The following is a 22,364-nucleotide window of genomic DNA, read 5'->3' as shown; positions in this document are numbered from 1 at the left end:
TTTTTAACAGTTTTTTTGTTACAATGAACTCTCAATGCCAATTATTATCTGTTTGCTTGCAAATTTTTGTGAACATAAAATTTTAATAACCAAATTAATTTTTTTTTATTCTATTTCAATTTTATATGGTTGAAAATTGCCTGTGCTCAATAATTCCCTTTTCACTTTTTATTACACACACTCACAGAAATAGATAACGCCCATTAGCGCAAGTGTGCCGTTTGTGTTTTGCTACAAGCGCTTGAACCCATTGCCTACAAATAGGCGCACACTGCATTGGCAAGAGTTTGCATGTGCATGAAATGATGTCAAGGGAAGCTCGCGTTTTTGTGCTAAGAGTCATAACTTGAGCGGGGCGGGGCAATAGGAAAAAAAAAAAAACATTTGAAATACAATTGTATGTGTGTGCGTGTATGCCATATGTGAATATGTAAGTTATCTGTATTTTCTAAACCCTTTCCTTGCGGGCACATATCGATGTGGCCCATAAATGCGACGTTTTCCGCGACGGATAGTCATTTTGTAGTGACAGTGATTTGTATGTATGCATGCGAAAGTGTTCACATTTACACACACGCACATACTCGTACATGCATTTATGAGTGAGGCACACAAGCTATCGTGCCAATTTCCACGTCGCGTGCACCCAGCGCTGTTATCCTTTTGAGCTCATCAATAAAAATCCGCGCTTACGCACACACCCATACCCCCACAAACACAAGTTTTTGTAGCTATCGTAATCACTCGCTTGCAAATAACAAGGAAAAAATGTGTCAAAGTGCAAACAACAAAAAAAAAATACAATGAAAGCGAAAAATATAAAATAACAGCCACTGCCCTAACTGCCAACGTCGCCATTGTTCTAATTAACGCCAACAGGCATTTCGCTGTCATTTTCGCCGCGCTGTACGTACGCCTGGCTTCTGCCATATCAGGTTTGCTCATAGTCCCTGCTATTTGTCTTTTTTATTGTAGCTACTGCCGGTTGCGGCGCGTCGACATTGTGCTGAATTTGTTAGTTTTGAAAATTGGAGCAGTCGCAGCCGCACGTTTGCGTGTTTGTGGGGTTAGCAGCTGGAGCTGGGTAGTGCCTTCCGGACTACGTATGGCCACAGTCATGTAAGGGGAGGCAATTTTTTTCTCAGATACAATTTTTTTATGTGATGGGTGGCATTTTTTTCACAGGGATAAAGGATATCGGTGTTATGTGTGTTTGTGCATATGTGGGTATCCGAGCTAACTGATTGCATTTACTTGACATGAATACGAATCGATTTATTGTTGTGGGGTATTTGTTTCTCGATTAGTTGGACTTTTTAAGGAAACATTTTTTTTATTTTATACAATATATATTTTTATATTATACATTAATATTTTTTTTTTCATTCGTAAAATATATTTAACAGCGTGTGATTTAAAGTGATTTAAGAACGGGTGGGTTGAGATAATTTTCCTCTAGTACAAAATATCAAAAGTCGGAAGCATGTCAATATTCTTGCTCGAAGGCTTGATTAGTCCCTAAAAATCAGTGGGTAGGAAGATAGTTGGAAGTAGCAGTCGATTTTCAAACAAACTTACAACAACAACCAACCAAATCACTTAGCCCGTTGCCGAGCCATTGTGATCCCACAGTAGCAGTTTATCTGCCATTCCTCGTTAAACCAGCTTTAAGTGCATACCCAATGATCCGGCTGGCATGCGTGACAGTAACAGAGAAGAAGTCTAATGAACTTTTCCTCCTCTTTATTCTTGCAGCTTCTGCAATAGTCGAAATGGGATACATTCAATCTTTGTGCATATCCACTTAGGAGGCAGTGGCCTGTGATATAAGCACCTAACATGGAGCCGCTTCTTCTCAAACCGATTAAGTAGTAGCTTCGAGTGCCAGACGTTCTATTTGGACCCAATTCTTTTTGCAGCGTTACATGCCCGACTATCAACTCATTTCGTGTTGGTTGGGGCGACGATGCTAGGGGAGGCGAGTGTTAGTGCCTTCTCGCGCGCATGCGTCTGCCTATCAATTTCCTTGTATGACACTAAGCCCTGGCACCCATATCAAGTGGATGCGGGAATATTCCGCTCGGCATTTGCGAGCAATGATGGAGTTGCTGCTGAATTCTCAAACCTTAAAAAATCATCACTAAAATGTGAATGATAGTGAAAGATGGCTACAAAGCATAGCTTTCTAGATTGCAAGGCAACCGAAGCGAGAAGAAAGGAACTCGACATGTACACCATCTGGAAAGATAAGTGGGTATATAACTTTCGATATTAAGTTTCGAAGAAAAAAAAAATTTTTCGCGTACACTTCTGTTAGATGTTTCGGCGAGCTCTTCCTCCTATTTGTGGCGTGCGTCTTGATGTTTTTCCACATAGGGAGGGACTTATAGTTTTCAGCCGACTCCGAACGGCATATATTTTTTATGAGGAGTTTCTTATGGCATAAATACACTTGCCATTGCCTTGGAGTATGGAAATGGGTGAAAGAAATAATACCTTCCACTTTTGCAAATATCATCTCGTGTGTCGATTTCCATTATATAGAACGATAAATCTGATTTTAAGTGGCTGACAGATTTTTTAAGATCGATTTTCTTCTCTAGTGGACAGATACCTGTAAAATTTCGAAAACAATTTTTTTTTTCATAAAATGTTTATAGGTATTAAGAATATGTCAAAAAACTTTTAGAACGCAAATTTAAGTATTTCTTATATTATAGATCGTCAACCGTGACAACTCTATTCTTTCGAGCGCTGGGAGAGGTACGAGTATAGTTACGTTGCCGACTTTAGACGCGTTTTTCTCAAAACTATATTTTTCGATTTTTCGCCGATTGAGAAGGCCCGCTGCGACCTTTTTGGAAGAATTGAGTGTTTAAATGATTAAATGATGGATCCATTTTAAACGATTAAAATAAAAAAAATTATATTATTTTAATGTATAAATAAACTCTGTGCCAATTTTGAAAAAAAAAATATATGGACTTCTTTATTTTAAATAATTTTAATTAAAATCAGGGAAAATATGGCCGTTTACAGGTATCTCTCCCCTTATGGAACGATGCGCTGGTTAAGTATATCACTATATATATATATATATACATATACATATATAACTTTTCTGATTTTTGCCGTTCTTTATTAAACTCCAATCTCAACTTTCGACCGTTCTTTATTAAACTCCAATCTCAACTTTCGACCGTTCTTTATTAAACTCCAATCTCAACTAAAAACTATATTCTTACAATCTACCCTAAATCCCTACTTGCGGTGTAGCTATTGAGTTTGTGTTGGTGTAGTTGCGCCGGCAGCTTTGTTTGTATGTTGGTACGAATGCATTCTCAGCTGCATTCCTCAAGCTGCCAAAAGTCACGTACGTAAATTGATGATCAGCTTGACCGCTGTAAGATTTGTTTATTTGCAAAATCCAAAAGACGGGCAGGCGTAGGAGTAAGCTGTGCGATCTAATTACGAACAGCCAGTAGCGTGGGAGTGATTCAAGGGAATCATCAAATCTCTGTTTTAGCTTTGCAAGTGTGCAATGCGCTAACTTCTCCCCCTCTTAAGACGAGCCGTCCTCGACTCGTGCCAAAATTTCCTCTACTGCCCTCTGAGTTTTTACTTTATTACTTGCTAATTTGTTTCTGCGGTGGATGAAAAAAATTGCTATTGCGATCAATAATAATGGAGGAAAAGAAAAAATCGTCCAGAACAAATTACGATGAACAGATATACCCTCCTTCAATTCGTGAATGCGAGAGATGTTGTCGATATAAATTTGGTGCAAATATGGTAGGGACAAACTCGTATGGTGTTCCAAGTAATTAATGGATACGGTTTTTGGAGGATGTGGTTGGATATAAGTCGGTTCTCTTTTTACCACGTAAGTTGTATCATTTATGGTGATAGAGTCACGAAAAAGAAGCAGATACGTTCCCCTTATTTCCAATTTTCGTTGATCAAATATTGTCGTTGGTTGCACGTTGTTAAGAATAATGATGCCCTCTTCTATTTTTTGAACTGATGGTATGTGATATGCCGATTCTGATGAACAATTAGCTGTGTTATTATTTAGCATCTGACCCAAGCAATCTGAGTGAGCCGGTTTGCACACTTTAGCTACCAGAGTGTCATTGCAGTTCTCGAGTGGTTGAAACGTATCGCTACATTTTGCCGCAAGCGTGGTCTCTAGCTTTACGATACTATTATTATGGACTACAGGATAGATTTTTAGGAATTGACAGAAATTTGTAACCTTAGGAACCTTAAGAATATAGTAAATAACATCAGAACTTTGCAAAATTTTTACCTTAGATACTAAAAGTAAATTACTTAAACTAAAGGGTAATTGTTCGGAATTGAACGCTTGATCCATCTCTTCGTCATCCAAAATAAGTGGATTTATGATATTACTTTTTGCCAACACAATGGAGAGTGCTAGTCTGTTTAGTTGGCTGATTATATGGTTATTTCTTCTTACCAAATTTTCACAGAGCAATGTTTCCTCGTCTTTTAATATCCAATCCGTTTGATTTCCGCGAAGTGTATTGATTAGGTTGGTAATTTCGTTAATTCTATTTTGTAAATCGGAGTTAATTCTAATCTGCCTATTGTTGTTTTCTATTAGTATGCTTTCCTTTGTCAAGAGCAGTTCAAAATCTTCGTGGTCCGGGGTACCGGCTATAAATTTCAGGGCGGACCCCAGAAAATCTATTGACCTTGCAATTCTCTTAGGTATTTCCAAAGTGCGAATTATGTGTAGTATTTCCTCACCTTGCTGTTTCAAAATATTTTCGTTCACTACCTGATTTTTTGATTTTGATGTGAACCATCGGCTTTCGTAAGCTATCTGGCGATAATCTGTTAGGTTGGTGGCGTGCACGAGGTAAATGAATTCATTATAAATAGCCACATTTCCCCGAGGGATGGTGATAACTTGTGAGGAGGTGTAGTCAATTAAATTGGCTCTAGTGACGAAGACTAGGGCAAGCGGCAATCTGAAATTGATTTTATCGTAAATTACTTTTATGAATTTTCCTGCCTTCTATCTGTACTGTTGTACCTAAATCTCTTTCTACTATTTTTTCCACGAACACCTTCTCAAATTTATTTCCCAATCGCTTATTTCGTCGAAGAAACACCCTTTCACCAGGCTGATATGTTTTGGTTATTCTTTTCTCATTCAATCTATTCAATACTAAATTCTGGGCTCTTATTAATTTATCTCTAATTTCCCCAAATTTCTCCGCTGGGCAGTTCTGCAAAATTTCGATTGGTTTCGAATCTACAACCGAGTGAATTGTTCTGTTGTACTTGTAAGCAAGCAAAATCAGATCTTTAACCTCGCTTATCTGCTGCTGTGCCTTCACGCATCTGGCTATTTCCAAAAGGGTTGAATGAAACTTTTCGACCTGTCCGTTGCTTTCGCTATGTAAGGTGGGTACGAAAAACTGTTCTATGGAGAAATGATCGCGTATCATGTTTCTAATTAAATTTGAAGTAAACGCTCTTTCGTTATCTGTGACAATTGTTTTAGTGTTTTGGAACATACCTAATACCTCTAATAAAGCTTCTTTTATATCAATGGTACATCTTGAAATAACAGGTTTAACAATTGCAAACTTTGAAAACCTATCAACAGCAGTTAAGAATAGCTGCTTTCCAGTAATTAAAATGTCTAAGTGGAGAATTTCTCCTGGGTGCTCTGGGATTGGAGTTTTCCCAATTTCCGGATTTGGTGGTTTTCTTTGGTATTTATTTTCCAGACAGATCTTGCAATTTGATACAGCTGACCTGAGCATTTTCCTCATGTCGGGAAAGTAGTATTCTGATAGAATTTGCTTAAAATTCTCGGACAGAGATCGATGGACACGGGCATGCTCCGTTGCTATTGCTTCCTGTTGATCGTTCGGATTCGTTAGATCGATTACAAATTTTTCTGTATGAATAAATTTAACCCCCGGGAATGCTTCGACAAGAGGTCCCTGGATCTCTGATAGTGTCGGAAGATCGCAACAAAGAGCGTTTGTAACGCTAGGGTTTACGAGTTTCTTAAGATTATGCAACAAATTTACTATTGTGTCGTAATTTATAGTATAACGAATTTTTTTCTGAAAAATTATTTTTGTACTTTGGTGATAATGATCCCCCTTCGTCAAAATGAATTGTCTTTTGAATTGGTTTACTGGATACTGGATAGTTTTAATTGTGTTTGAGAGCGATGACTCGCTATGTGCTGTAGCATCTGTATCAGTCATATTATTCAAAAACTGACGGGACAGAGCGTCTGCTACGACGTTGTCTCTGCCGGGTTTGTAAACAAATTTAGGCGAAAATTCTTCTATGAACGCACGCCATCGCTTCATTTTTGTATTAGGATTTTTGTTCGAAATAGCGAAAGTTAAAGGCTGGTGGTCTGTGAATATTACGATGTCTTTAATACCGTATAAGTAATGTCGAAGGTTTTTAAGGGCCCACACTATAGCCAAGAGCTCACGCTCGTTGGTTGCATAATTCTCCTCTGTTTTTGATAATGTTCTTGAAATCATTGTAATGGGCCGACCATTCTGGGAGAGGACCGCGCCTAAAGCGCTAGAGGAAGCGTCTGTTGTTAGTTCGAATGTTTTGTCATAATCCGGATAAAACAGCAAAACATCTTCCGATGCCAAAATGCTTTTTACCCTTTTAAATGCTTGAATGGCCTCGTCATCAAGGACTATTTTAGTGTGTTTGGACTTGTGGGATGACACATGGCCATTCTCCCCCCGAAGATACTTTGTTAATGGTTTGACGATAGACGCATAATCCCTTATAAACCTTCTATAATAACCTTCTATAATCCTTGACCTTATTTGGACATGTTTTTATCCCCCTTCGAGAGACAATAAAGCCAAGAAACTCAACCTTATCTTTAAAGAATTTAGTCTTTTCTGCTGAAACTCGCATACCGGCCCTTTCCAACTTCCCCAGTACCTTATCGACATGTTGAATATGAGACTTTTCGTCCCTTGAAAAGATGATTATATCATCCATATAAACTTGGCAACTTTGGCCAATGTCGTCTCTCAAGACGTCATCAATAGCCCGCTGAAAGATACTGGGCGCATTTTTTAACCCGAATGGCTATCTATTAAATTCGTATTTGCCATTGTTAATGCTGAAGGCTGTTTTTTCGCGGTCCTTCTCCTCAAGGATTATCTGGTGGAATCCAGACTTTAGATCTAAAGTAGTAAAAAATCTGGAACTGCCCAGGTTTGCCAATATGGTAGAAATATCTGGTATAGGATATTTATCCGCAATCGTCTTTTCGTTTAATTTTCGAAAGTCGATTACCATGCGGAGCTTTTGTTTACCATATTCATCCAGGCCTTTTTTATTCACTACATGGACCGGAGAGTTATACGCCGAATTAGATTTTCGGATAATTCCTTCTTTCAACAGTATTTCTATTTCCTTATTAATGAATCCTGCCGCCGAAACCGGGTATGGATAAGATCAGGTGTAAATTGGTTCCGAGGAAGTGGTACGAATTTTAGCTTTGACCTTAGTATTAAATGGCAAAGCGCGGTTAGGTTCGGCAAAGGCCTTAAAATTCTTTTTAATCATAGAGTCAAACTCGTTTTTCACAAGAGCTGGGACCGAGTCCTTGTCCAAATATATGGAGTTAACTTGCTCACATTTGACGTTATTTAATTTTTCCTTACCACCCTCGTAATATAAGTATCCGGATGTCGTATCAATTTTAGATTCTATCTCCTTAAGGAAATCGTATCCCACTATACCATCGAAGCCCTTTATATTAGGAAGAATGAAGAAAGTTGAGACTTTCCCCAAAACGAAAACCTTACATTTTTTTTCTATGAGATTACATCCGTTTATAGTTTTGACCGTAAACTGTCTCTCCACAGGGATAATTCCCTTTAGGAAGCTCAAATTTTTGATATAGTTTTTTGAAGTTCCTGTATCAATCAGTAACCTAAGCTCCTGCCCCTCCGACGCCTTCTTGGTAATGTAAGGTAGGAGCGACCTTATACTAAAAAATTAACCTCGTCTTCCATCGCGAAATTGGAAGCGATCTCGACATCCGAATCACTGTCACGGTCCACAGTAATTTTCTTTTGTGGATCCACCTCTGGGGTTGTCTCCAAATGGTTGGTCCGTTGCACTTTCGGCTTCCGTGAATTTACTGAATCTCCCCTTCTGTGCTCCCGTTTATTCACGTATTGATTAGCATCCCTTTTGGGGTGCCCTCCCACGGCATTTCCCTTTCTATAACTCTGGTTGGACTGTTTTGTACGTCGGAATGCGGAGGATCCGCGGTCTACATCCATTGGAGTAGGGGTGTCCTTGAGCATTTGGGGATTGCCAGGATAGTTATTGTGGTATTTTGGGCTAGTGGTAGTTGCTACGTTGTTAACCGCAAATGTTCTGGCGAAATCATAACGCATGCGGTTGTTCGCTAACTCCTGGGCAGTAGCCAGTGCAGAAGGCAAATCTTTAGGATTGGCAGAAAATAGAATGTCGCATAACGGCCGCTTTAGGCCAGAAATAAAAACTCTTAATGCGTTTTCTCTAGCTCTATCATTGAGCGCGGCGGCAAGCTGCGTATTGTTTGAATGAGTCATTATATTTTTATTTGTTATGAGTGTTAATTGCTTGTCTACCGTATCATAATATTGGCAGATTGACAAACTGCCCTGCCTCAGAACGCTGAGCTCTGTTTCCAAAACATGTAGCGGTCTTTTGTCCGCGTATGCTTTGTCCAATCTAGCTATTATAGCTTTAAAATTTAAAACAGTTGAGAAGGAAGCGAGCGTTGCATTTGCGGGGCCTACTATCTTGTTTCTAAATATCCCCATGGCAACATAATATTGCTCTGAACCCTCTTTGTAGTAGCCAATGGCGAATTCTGCTGCGGAACGCCAGGCCGGATAAGAAGCAGTATCCCCCTTAAATTCTTGTATAGATTTTATTAAATCCATATTTGTGTTGCCCCCGACCACAGTTGGATTTATTTCCACGGGAATGTAACTCTCCGCGGATGGCGGCTCTAAGCGCCGAAGAGTTTGCATCACTTCATCCAACTGGGCTTTTAATTCTTTTTTATTTTGCTCATTTTGTTGTCTTAAAATTTCTATTACCTGTTCCCTAGTTACACTCATGTTAATTTTGTTTTGTTTTTTTTTTGTTTTTTTAAAAAAAGGTAAGAAAGAGCCGAAGGTATTTCGCTTTACAAAAACTTTATATAACTTTTCTTTAATTGCACTGGATCAAAACCGAACAATTACTTACAGTATTATTATTTCACGTATTGCAATCATTTCTGCCGTGCAGGTTTCCTTCGTTTCCACAAATAGTTGATTGTATCCTTCGTTGTTAGATTCAGTTGTTCTGCCAGTTGGGTTCAGTTGTCCTGCTAGTTGGGCTCGGTTATTCTGCCAGTTGGGTTCAGTTGTCCTGCTAGTTGGGCTCGGTTGTTCTGCTAGTTGGGTTCAGTTGTCCTGCTAGTTGGGCGCCACTTTTCTGATTTTTGCCGTTCTTTATTAAACTCCAATCTCAACTTTCGACCGTTCTTTATTAAACTCCAATCTCAACTAAAAACTATATTCTTACAATCTACCCTAAATCCCTACTTGCGGTGTAGCTATTGAGTTTGTGTTGGTGTAGTTGCGCCGGCAGCTTTGTTTGTATGTTGGTACGAATGCATTCTCAGCTGCATTCCTCAAGCTGCCAAAAGTCACGTACGTAAATTGATGATCAGCTTGACCGCTGTAAGATTTGTTTATTTGCAAAATCCAAAAGACGGGCAGGCGTAGGAGTAAGCTGTGCGATCTAATTACGAACAGCCAGTAGCGTGGGAGTGATTCAAGGGAATCATCAAATCTCTGTTTTAGCTTTGCAAGTGTGCAATGCGCTAACTTATATATATATATATGTAGGAATGTTTACGGATAGATCTAAAAGTGGGTGGTGTACTCAACGTACCCTGATGCAATAGAGCCTCTGCTGTTGCTAAGACTTATAAGTAATTTTCACTTTAAAGATTTTGTTTCTAGAAGTTTTGTAATATTTTATTTCGCTTGGCAGTATTTCTTAACTAGTTCAGCCACATAGTCTTGCAGCCGGATAATTCAATGACTATTTCATGCTGCTTAACACGGTCGCGGACGTGAATGCTATAGCATTCATTTTTATAGTGGTGCAAAATGACGTGAATGCTACAGCATTCAAATTTTAAAGCCAAGTTTTGTCCATTTAATTTTAATCATTAAGTACTTTCATATAACAGTTAAAATACGATATTCTGACTACTCTTATAATATATGTATAATCAGATTTTGGATATTACAACTGTCAATTGTCAATTTTTGCTGCTCCCTGAAATTTTTAGTGTCCGCGAACGTGTTAAGTATTGAAATATTTACAGAGGCGAAAAAAGCGCTTGCGTCTGCATTAAAAAAAAATTAATGGCCATATGTTTTGCTTGTGTAGCCATACAAGGAATGGCCTTGAATTCTACAGCGACTGCAAGAAAACCCTTAGTCATTCCTGAACTTAAAATGAATATGAAAAACTAGCCACTGCTTTCACAGAGGATTTGGCTACTCCAATTTTATCGGCATAACCTTCTTTGCGGCATCTTTCGGTAGGAATAAATAAACGAATAAATAGCAGAGCAGTATTCTGTAGGTTTTTGCTTGCATGTAAGACTACTTTAAGAGTATTTGCATAACTTTTTAAAAGTCCAGCAATGCTTCATATGTAATGCAGCTGGAAGTAAGGCACGTCAAATTTCTTGCTTCATATTGAAATGTATTAAAAAGCTATTAAGTTGTAGCCACTCCGAAAAGTATACCCTTAATACTATTAAAGCTTCATACTCCACAACCCTATGCATTCAATTACCTATCATAGTAAATTCATTCGATCAATTATTCACCTATCAACTATTACATTACATTAAGTATGACAGTGCGTATGCGCAATTTTTTGTTAAATATGGAATAGCTGCAGAAGAACGTGTGTGTAATGGCATGCGGGGAACATTCCTTCCTGTAAATTCATAAACATATAAATAGTAAAGCACTCATGCCAATAAAGACGAGCATCCACTACTTAGAAAGGGAAATCGAAGCCAAGCACTATTTAATAGGCGCGTGGGTGTATGGCTAAGTCATGGCACGCACCATTTCCCTATAAATTGCAAATATGTATATGTATTGAATTATGAGTTTTCTTAGTTGCGTAAATTTAATATTTATAATATTAATATTTATGAAGGCATGCAGAGGTGCTGGCCAGGTCAAGGTTTGGGTCAAGCTTCTTTGTGCGTTTTATTTTTTGACGTGATAACGTCTTATAATTCGATTTAACAGGCTGCACGCACGAAAAAATGTGTCGTTACCTTGCTCATTAGTGTTACCTTGCTTATTTGTCGTTACCTTGCTCATTTGTCGTTACCTTGCTCATTGCCGTTACCTTGAATGAACTGAAAGCGAAAGCGCGGAACGAACGACAAAACAAACAAAGCAAACGAACGGCAACGTTCTACATCTTGCTCTCTCCTACTTAAGTGAGCGTATATATGTATGTATATGCGCATATGTACATATATAAATTCACGTATTTGTATTTGCATATGCTTTCTTATTGATTATTATTAATTTGATTTACTTGAAGAATTTAAAATAAAACTAAGTTTGTTAATAATACCTGTTGTTTTAATGTTATTATTATTAATTTTTTTTATTATATATGAAGGAAAAAATTTATGGTAATATTTACCATATACCTTATAAGATATGTTGTATACTAATATATGTATATAAACATGCATATACATATACAATTTTGCGCAATTTTCAAAAAGAAAAAATCTATATGTAAAGATGCATACAAATCATATGGACATATCCAATATACGAATCTATTCCGTACGCAAGCAAATGTAAGCTAATGTGCTTGAACTGCAAGCGAGAGCGCGGAACGAACGACAAAGAGCACAATCGGTCCCCGCGTTCGGCAACGTTCGACATCTGGCTCTGTCCTACTTGAGTGAGCATATATATGTATGTATATGCGCATTTGTATATAAATTCTCATACTTGTATTTGCATATGGCTTCTTCCTGTGTGCATGGTAATGAACCAATTCTCTATTGAGAATAAACGATGATAGGAAAAATAGGAAATGAAAGGGAGTGTTTCAAGTGTAATGTGTCTTGAGAAAGTCAAATCGATGATGATCACTCTAAGTGGTGTTGACTTATTAACGTCTGATGCACAATCGAAATTGAAGATATCTTTCATGAATTTGATAAATGTTTCGTCATTTTTCACGTTTGTGTAAATGTAACTTGACCTATTCCATTGCAATTCCATTTACCTCCTCCTCTATATCCATACAAAATATCTATCAAACAAATAAAATTAAAATTTTGTTTTGAAAATTGCAACCATTCCATCAATATTTTCCTATTACGTTGTCACGTTAAACTATCGTCAGTAAACCGACTTTACAACAACCTCTTTTTTTCTACAAATTGAGTGCGCTGCAGTTTTATGTCCCCTTCGAATTGAATTGCAGATTGGACTAGTTTTCAAATACCGCATGAAATGAGACGAAGTTGAAATTTACAGCTATTGAATGTTTTAGTAGTAATCTTAGAAATTAGTTTTTCTTATTTTTAATAAAATTTTGGAGTTTTTTGGATTGTTTTGGAATTGGAATTTTGCTGGAATGAAATGAGACGAAGTTGGCACGTAAGCCGCCGAGTTTGAAATTTTATTTAAATTTGGACAAAAAATGTTTTTGTAAATTTTCGTTAACGCCTTTAAAATTGTTTATTTTGTTCAAATAAAAAAAATAATTTTTTTTTTTTAATTTAATTATTTAAAAAAAATAAAAAAAAACCTCTATTTATTTTTAATGTTGAAATTTCTTATTAGATAATTTTTTTTATTTTTTGGTAATTATTTTGCAAACTTTTCAATATTTTATATATTCATTTTAGATGCAAGAAAATTTGCAAAAAATATTAATATGTAAAAGATTTCCAATATTTGCAAAATTAAGAATTTTTATGATAACCTTTTTAAGGGATAAGAAGTTATACATAAAAGTGTAAATATTTATAAGTAAATTTGAAGCTTAAAAAAGTTTCACTACATGTATTCTTTTTTAGAAAAAAAATTTCGAAATTTATATTTCATTTCTAAGTCAAATTTTCATATTCTAATATTTCTTAAATTTTCATTCTCTAAAAATAAAAAAAATGTGGGTTTTATAATTTGTTGTTTCCTTTATAACAATAAAGTAAAAATTAAAATTAAAAAAAAAACAAAAAAAAAATTATTTTAATATTGTTGCATAAAAATCTTACAAGAAAATTGGCAGAGGAAATATTTCGAATTTTCTTCTTCTCAAAAATACGAAATGTTCAACTTTGCCGCACTTGACTTTTCTTTCTCGTACAAAATTTGAAGTAAGAAAAGAAATTTTAATTTTGTTGTATAAAAATCTTCAAAAAAAAAAATATTAAAAAAGTTATATGGTAAATTTAGAATTTTCTTGCTATCAAAAATACAAAATCTAGCCCTTTGCGTATTTTGATTTTTATCACGTTTTTATTAGCTCGGGTTGTATGTACATATGTATGCATGTATGTATGAATGAATGTAACAGAATCTTTGAGCTTAATTTTCACTGACTTCTAAAAATCTGATCGATTTGGAATTTTGCACACCTATCAAGGACCGATGACAATGCAATAATTTGATAAAAGTTTTCCATTATCCTTATTAGGATTGCCCGGATTAGATCTTCTGTAGAAGAGTAAGAAAGACAGAGCTAACGCGCGGTCTGCACATGCCTGCACTCTCCGCGTTAGGTTAGGTTTGGCAGCCGCATAGCACATAGAGACAACGATGCCACTTAGACCACGAAATGGGTCCGTTGTGAACCGCGGGGACTGAGCTACATTTCCCTCTCCATATTAAACTATCCTGAGCTTTTGACAAAGCGTAAAAGGTTGTTGATACCTAAAATGTATAGATTATCTATATTCGTTAAGAAGTAGGATTTTAAAAATCGGTTCCTGCTTCTGGCTAGAGCTGGGCATTGTTTCCAACTCCTCCTCATTTCTGCAGCTACGACAGAAATCATGCGTGTAAACGCCTAATCTCTTTGCATGATTTTCTATGAGACAATGTCCTGTGAGGGCCCCTACTAAGGTCCTGATTTGAAGTCTATTCAGTTTTATAATACTCTTGGACAGACGTAAATTCAGCCTTGGCCATGTTTGCCTAGCAACTTCACAGGTGTTAACGCTAATCCATCTTTGATTTGCAGACCTGATTAATGCGTCCTTAATGAGAAGCGTACAAGTTGCGAGTGGTATCTCCATAAAATTACTTATGTCTGGCAAACAGGTACCTTCTCTTGCAAGTTGGTCTGCCCTACAGTTCCCTTGTGTATCTCTGTGGCCTGGAACCCAGCATAAGATTATACGATATTGTTAGGCCATCTCATTTAGAGATTGGCGACAACGTAAGACACTCCTTGATGTTGTTTGAAATGCATCCAGGGCTCGTAGGGAAGCTTGGCTGTCTGATAGAATGCAGATATCCGTTGATGATATTCTGTTTATCTTTAGCCATTTTAAGGCTTCATGAATAGCGTTTATTTCCGCTTGAAAAACACTACAGTGATCCGGTAGTTTAAAGGATTCACTAATAGAAAGCTCTTCGCAAAATAACCCTGATCCTACACCGGTGTCCATTTTAGACCCGTCCGTGTAGATCTTAACGGGTGTGTTGGGTGTTGGATCTTCTTCAAACCATTCCAGTCTAGAAGGGATTTTCATTAGGAAATTCCTTTCGAAGCAGAGAATGGGAGGATGATAATCGCAGTCACTGGGTATATCCGAGTAGGAGTCTAAGATGGTTGAATGTCCATGTGTGACAGTCTTCCATTGTGAGCTCTCTTTGAGCCTTAAAGCGGAGCAGGCCGCTGAGTATTTGCAGAAGAGATCTAGGGGTGGCAGATGTAGTATGATATCCAAAGCCATGGATGGCGTGGTTTTCATGACGCCACATATTGCTAATTCCGCTGATCTCTGCACCTTATTCAATAAATTAGAATAGGGTTTTTTCTGCATAGCACACCACCAGACAACATTTCCATATAGAAGAATGGGTCTGACGACAGCAGTGTAAAGCCAATGAGCAACCATAGGTTTAATTCCCCAGGTCTTACCTAAAGCTCTCTTACAGGCATAAAAAACTATGTTCGCTTTCCTGACTCTTTCTAATATGTTTGACTTCCAAGTCAGTTTCCTATCTATGGGATGCATTTTACTTCACTTTCATAACCCTCTGTACATAGGTAGTTGCCAATAGAATGATTGTAATATTTATTATATCAAGCATCCCACGCTTTTAACTCTAATTTGAATTACTCTATTTGTGTCTTAATTTTTGTTATAATTTTGTTCTGAGGTAGTTGACTATGACTGATCGTTCGATTTGCTATTACTTCATTATAGGTCTCTTTGTCATTAAAATTTATTTTCTACTTTTTAGTTCGATTAGCAATAAAAGCGTGTTTTTTAGTTTTTTTTAAACTATTTTTTATTCTTTATAAAAAGTGAGTATTTCGTTCTCGTACAAAATTTATAGTAAGAAAAAAAATTTTTAATTTTGTTGTATAAAAATCGTTCAAAAGAAATATTAAAAAATTGATATGGGAAATTTAAAAATTTCTTGTTATCAAAAATACAAAATCTTGAACTTCGCCGGTTTTGATTTTTCTTTTTAAAAGTTAAGTAGTTCTTTCTCGTAAAAAATTAAAAGTAAAAAATAATTATTTTAATTTTGTTGCATAAAAATCTTCAAAAAAAAAATATATGGTAAATATAGAATTTTCTTGTAATTTATTTGATTTTTTACAAAAATTAAGTATTGCTTTCTCGTACAAAATTTAAAGTAAAAGGAACATTATTTTAATTTTGTTGTATAAAAATCTTCCAAGCCAAAAACTATATGGTAATTTTAGAATTTTCTTGTTATCAAAAATACAAAATCTTGATACCTGACCTTTAATTAAAAATTAAAAAAAAAAAAAAAATTTGAATTTTGTTGCTTAAAGATCTTCCAAAAAAAATTTAAAAGTAAACAAAAGTTTATTTTAATTTTTTTATATACAAAATTAAAAAGAAAGTGTAACAAATTTATTGGGGAAATTTCGAATTTTCTTGCTCTGTTCCCTATTCGACTTTTCTCAATAAAAATTAAATTTTAATTTCAAGTAAAAATTATAGTTCGCTTTAAAATAAATAAAAAAAGCGCGGATGAATACAATTTTTTATTTCTGCTGTTGAGTTTTTTAGTTTAAAACAAAACTTCTTTTTACCTAAAATTCAACACAGCTACAAATTGTGTCAACTGCCAACTGCAAGCACTTTTTAGAAAGTTCTTAAAACTAATGCGCTGCCATAGAACTTTGCAACGGTTTTACTTTTTATTCAAACGCTAACTTTGCATTTTTTTAACTGAAGCCAAAATTTGTGTCAGCTGCTGTTTCTGCTTGTTGCGTTTCTGTTTTTACTTTCGTTCTTGTTTTGGTTTTGTAGTAGATTAGTGTTTTGCCTCAATAAAGGACACTTATCAGTAGGCAGTAAAATTTTATGACTGCGTAAATGAGTGGTCAGGCCAGTAAGCGACCGCAATAACGGTGTAGTGGCACAAAGTATGATATCTTTGTATTTGTATGTATGTAGTGGTAACCGATGAATTAGACGGGAGAAAAAGTCGTTGCAGGAACACCGGTGCATATAACAAGAGGGAGTACTGAAATAGAAGCATACTTTAAGGCGCCAAGTTGTAACAGTAGCTTAAGGTAGCCTATTTAAAGCGGCTTGAAGTTAGTTTGTAGTTATTATATATTTCGGTTTGTTTACTTTCTCAACGAAGGGTTGCTGAACTGCTGTTAAAGCGACAATAACAACAACAACCAATAATAATAAGCAACAAGAGCTGAATGCCTAAATATAGGCAATTTTTTCACTCCACGAACAAACTCTCACTCTCTGCCACAAACAGACAGTGTATTGTGCCACCACTTCCGCTATCCCTTTCTGCTATATTGAAAACTATCATATGGCAGCGGTCTGCCGCAAATGGTAAGGCTGTTCTTTACCATAAAGGCCACATACAAGCAAATGACCTCATAAAAGCCGCATTTATTTAATGGTGTTACAGCAGTTGTTGGTTGCTAGGGCTGGCGGCTCACCGGCCGGTGAAGTACATAGTACACCTATACAAATATAATACGTATGTATGTATATATGTGTGCGAAACGTTGGCTAGATGGCAATTCTGTCGCAAATAGCTTAGTTGTCAAAGCGCTACCAACTACACACTAATGCATATATAATTTTATACCTATGGACACATACACACATACATGCATACATATACACTACTCTCCTCACTATTTTTATACCATCTACCTAGTGAATAAAGTAGTGAAAACCTACTTGTCAGCCCACATTAAATATGCCACGAAATACGCCGTTGAGCGATGTAGTAAAAATGCAGCAACAACAACGAAAAATGGGGAATATCAAAATAAAAATAAAGTCGACAAACAATGCCACAGCGAAGCGTCCAAAAAGCAAACAAAGAAACACATCCGGCAAATGTGGTCGTTTTGGTTGCTCACAAGTGGCCACTGTAGAGGAGCGCTGAGTTTGCAGGCGGCTGTTGATAGTGCACCGGGGTGTGCTTCACTGAAATTCTAACACCCGCAAAACACGCTAGTTAGCTGGGCGCACAGTGGGTGGCAAAACAAAAACAAAAAACAAAAGATCATAGAAAGTGCTGAGTGTTGCTAAATAAAAAAAAATTAAATGTTAGACAGCTCAAATTGAATTTGCGGGACCTAAAACTGTACATGTACAACTTCGCACTGAAAATTCATAAAAGCATTCTTCGAAAAGCAAAACTTTAGCGCGAAAAGTGCTTGCAGGAACGCTACTCCATCCCTAAGGCTCTTACAGAAACCATTATGCGGCGCTCCAATTCTAGTAAGCTGAATATGAGCAACAGTCCAACGCCTTAGTGTCAGATAACAGAGTTTATTGCTTAAATTTGAAGCTCACACGCAGTTACTTAGTTTTGTGCAACTTGATTAAATGTTCGAGCCTGAAAAGCCCGCCAACCCGCCAGGCGATAAAAAATGCCCGAATGAGTTCTTAAAAGAGTTTCAGTCCCAAAGAACGAGTCCTCAAAAGATTTTCAGTCCCAGCGCATTGCTAACTTACGAACGTTCAGCTCTTTGAAGCTGTGAAGCCGGCGCTAATCTATAATATTTTCAGTAGACTGAAGATCTAAAGCAATGTTCAGTGCAGAAACGAAGGGAGAGGAGTTGCCCACAGGAAAAAAGAGGTCAGTATGAGTTTGCAAAAGAGCTGCAGAGCTCTGCAATTCAACGCTAGCCTCGCCAAACTGGCTTAAGAAGATTTTTGTGTCGGAATTCTTACACAAAAATCTTCTCATTTATTGCCGATGCTAGGAAAGTGTAGATTTTTTGTTTTGTTTTTTAAAACAAGCTGTTGCTACAGTCAGCTATGAAGAGCTTGCAGGTTATTTTCTTACTGAACTAAATTCGATGGGAAGTATACATTTCAGAATCATAGAACGATTAGGCGCACCACTAATACCTTGAAGAAATAAGTGCACCAGAGTATCGTCATTGAGCGCGTGCCCTCTTTTGGGTTCGAAACCTTAGTAAATTCTAGGGAGGGTCACTCGCGATCCAGTTCCATTTCCGAGATTGTTTGCGTAATTTGAGAATCCAGAAACAATTTCCAGAACTCCAAAACCTCTAAATTTTCATGCAGTCTATACCACTGTTTGTCCACCGGTGTACAATGGAGTGAATCATGCGATTAGGGTCATTTGATATGCATAACCCTCTAGTACAGACACACAGGGAACACAGTTCTCAACAAGCATTCTCAAATATAAATGTTCAGTGCCATGAATAGCCAACCATCCGGACGCACACACAGTCAGTCAGTCATGAGCGGCACCGCTTGTGTGCTCATCAAAATTTCAGCACACTTTCAGGCACAAAATGGCATTATTTTACTATTGCGCTATAAATATTTTCACGGAAATCATTTTTCAAAGCTTAGCTTATTGTTCTTTTTGTTTTTATGCTGGTGTGGTAGTATACTAAATGCTTATTTTTGTACCGTTATTTTATTTTATACTACATACATATTTTGGTTGCGGTTTATCAACTTACCATGCCCACTTGCCGGCACATAAACTCATGCGGACGCATACAGAAATCACCCGCCGCCACCGATGATGCCAAGTAAATGCCCGCCAAAAGCCAACAAATGATAATACAAAATAAACCGGATACGCTGAAGAAGATGAGTGCACAACGCGAACGACGCGCTACACCAATCACCAGTATAGTGCAGAGCAGCAAGAGTAGTGTGAGGAAGCCGAGGGTGACGGGCCAACGGATAGATTCGTATAATTCGCCGAGCTGAAAGTGGAAGCGGTGGAAATAAATGAGTTTTTACATTTTGCGAATTTTAATGGCTTAAAAGTTGATTTTGGAGAAAGGGAAAGTCAACTAATATTATTTTAAAAGAAGTTTAAAAATATTGTAAATTTTAATTAACAGAAGCAATAAAAAAGAGGAGTCAATGAAAAAAAAAAGATTTTACTTATTTAAGAAATTTTGTTATACAAAATATACTCAAAATAGAATAGAGTTCGTATAGCTTTTTATTTTGGAAAGAACATTTAAATTTTCCTTCTATTTGTCTCAAATTATTTATTCTGTAAATTTCCATTGACTTACATATAACAATCCCATAAGTGACGTATCGTTTTCACTGCCTTTCGTCTTCATGAAATACAACACCATATTATCGAGACTGGTGACGGCACGTGAGGTATTTTCTCTGACCAATTGACACGTGTCGATCAACAGCATAACGGCTGTTTGATTGTATTGTACTTTTTCGATTTGCTGCTCGAGTTTGTGTTGGGACATTTTCGTTTCGAGATCATGTTTGATTGATTCAGTCTGGAAAAAGAGAGAAGAAAAGTTTAAAGCAAATTAGTAATGGTGCAGATTTTTATATGCCAGTGCAAAAATTTACACATAAGACCTTCGTTTTAATTTACATATATGCTTTTGAGAAACAAAAATTAAATGAAATAAAATTTCCTTCACAAAAAATATCTTGTTTTTCTTTGTGAAAAACTTCTGTGCATTCAAATTGACAATCTACGTAAGTTATACTCATTTTCTAAAAATTTCTCTCAAGGGAAATTCAAGAAAACTCAAATTTCTCATTCAAATAGCTACACAGATTTTTAAATAAGGCTCTAAGTTTAATTTAAGCAACCGATTTAAACAAAAAACTAAAAAAAATTAAGGGGAATTTAATAAGATTGCTAATAATAAAGGTCTACATTATTTTTTTTTAACTTCCCATTAAGTTTTTTGAAAAGATGTCCGAATTCTTTTTTGTTGGACGCATATCAATTTTTTTTTAATTTCCTTTCAAGGGAAATTTAATATAGCGGTCATTTCTTAATCGCCCATCACATAACGTTGTTGAAAGCAAGTTTACTCTTAAATTTGAAAAATTTCCCTGAATGGAAATTTCAAAAACTCGAAAAGGAAAGTTTTTTTATCAGAAATTAAGTATTTTAAATTTTTGAAAATTTTCCACTGAACAGAATTGTTGGACACCTTCCATAAGCGGACAGTCTTTAAAAAATTTTTTTTTTTAATTTTTTATCTTGAGCGGACAACCCATTGCCTATAAGCGGACACCCACATTCCATAACGCGTTAACCCTCCCATAACATTACCTTTTTTACATTTTTCTCATAAGCGGACACCTCTCGAAAGCGGAGACCTTCGCCCATGAGAGTGCTCTGTATTTAATATTGCTATTTACTGCTTTTAAAGCGGTGAGCGCTACATACAGACACTTTCTCATAAAAACTATCCGTCACTCAAGTGTTGTGTAAAACTGTTGGTCGCCATAAATTGAAGGATAAGCTTGGCCTAAACACTTTACAAGAATTCATGTGTCAGTTTATTTTTAAAATACCTACTGCTAAGGCACTCATACATTGCTACAGAAGGCAAATTTTCCATTCAAATTTTTCTTGAAGCTCAGAAGTTTCTTTGTTCAAAGTGAAAAAAAAGTGACTTGACTCAAGGTTCCTTTGATTATTAACTTTCAAAATATTTCTTCATAAGTATAACACTTTGAATTTCTGTAGAAATACTTGACAAATTCTTATGATAAATTTGATTTTTGATAAATACTAAGAGCAAAATATTTGCCATGTTTATAAAACTTGACGAGTTGGAAAATTTGCCACATCATCGTCTTCCAACTAACAGTTGAGTTATTTAGACGTACTGCATGTTAACTTAGATCCATGTATACACACATGCGTACACTCCACTTCCTTCGTAAGTCGGCAACCCCTTCAGTTGGCAAATACTTACCGAAGTTAACGGCACACAAGCCGTTATGGCAAAGCAATGCTGCAAAGCAAATCTTTGAAAAATCAACGCAGGAAAGTAGTATACTAGGAAAGTTGGAAGAAAACTTAGCGGTTGTGGCAAGTCGACAGCAACGTGGCACAAACTATTTTCATAAGTAATTTCTCAGAGGACACAAATAAATAGACGCATATTATATGGGAGTTAAGCGTGTGTGAAAGTAGTACGTATACATGGAGGCGCATCGCACAAGAATCCTTGAGCACAGGGGAGTTGGAATATTTTTGAAGATCTATGCAATTCCTTATTAAATAGATGAATATACATTCGCACATATGTTTGTTTTATTGTATTCGTTATGTAAATATTTTTAAAATTTGGTTCATACACAAACTACTGATATTTGTGAACAACTTGGATAACAACTTATTACGAGTAAGTATTCGAGGGGTACATAGTGGTACCCACGAATAAATAGAAAGTGGATGAGAATCTGTAACTGATAAATATTATATATAATATTTGAGATTTTAATTTTTCCGCTTAAAAGTTGGGCACTCGTTGGTCTAGGGTTAGCAGCGTTGGCGAAGCTAAGCTGTGGACACATAACAAAAAGGCAAAGAAGATATATAAAATTTTACAAAAAATACAAAGATAGTTTGTCTATCAACATAACGAGATTTTTGATATATGTTTGATCCATCTCTTCAGGCGAAATTTTAAAAATTATTTAAAAATTAGTTTACAATGAGAATGGCAAATAAGAAATGGCGAGTGCATTTTTGGTAGTTTAAAAAAAATTCCCA

At 36.2% G+C, this 22,364-nt stretch overlaps 1 protein-coding gene across 1 annotated transcript in view; it reads right to left on the bottom strand.

Moving 5' to 3' along the window:
- LOC128857713 (uncharacterized) overlaps nt 1-22,364 on the bottom strand; it is a 115,491-nt gene that overhangs the window by 41,063 nt on the left and 52,064 nt on the right. The window contains 2 exon segments of the mRNA XM_054093456.1: nt 19,312-19,563; nt 19,885-20,112. Of these exon segments, the coding sequence (XP_053949431.1) occupies nt 19,312-19,563; nt 19,885-20,112 (480 nt within the window).

This window comes from Anastrepha ludens, chromosome 3 (genome assembly GCF_028408465.1).
Source record: "Anastrepha ludens isolate Willacy chromosome 3, idAnaLude1.1, whole genome shotgun sequence".
NCBI classification, from domain to species: Eukaryota; Metazoa; Arthropoda; class Insecta; order Diptera; family Tephritidae; genus Anastrepha; species Anastrepha ludens.
This window is presented reverse-complemented; position numbering and strand designations above follow the sequence as displayed.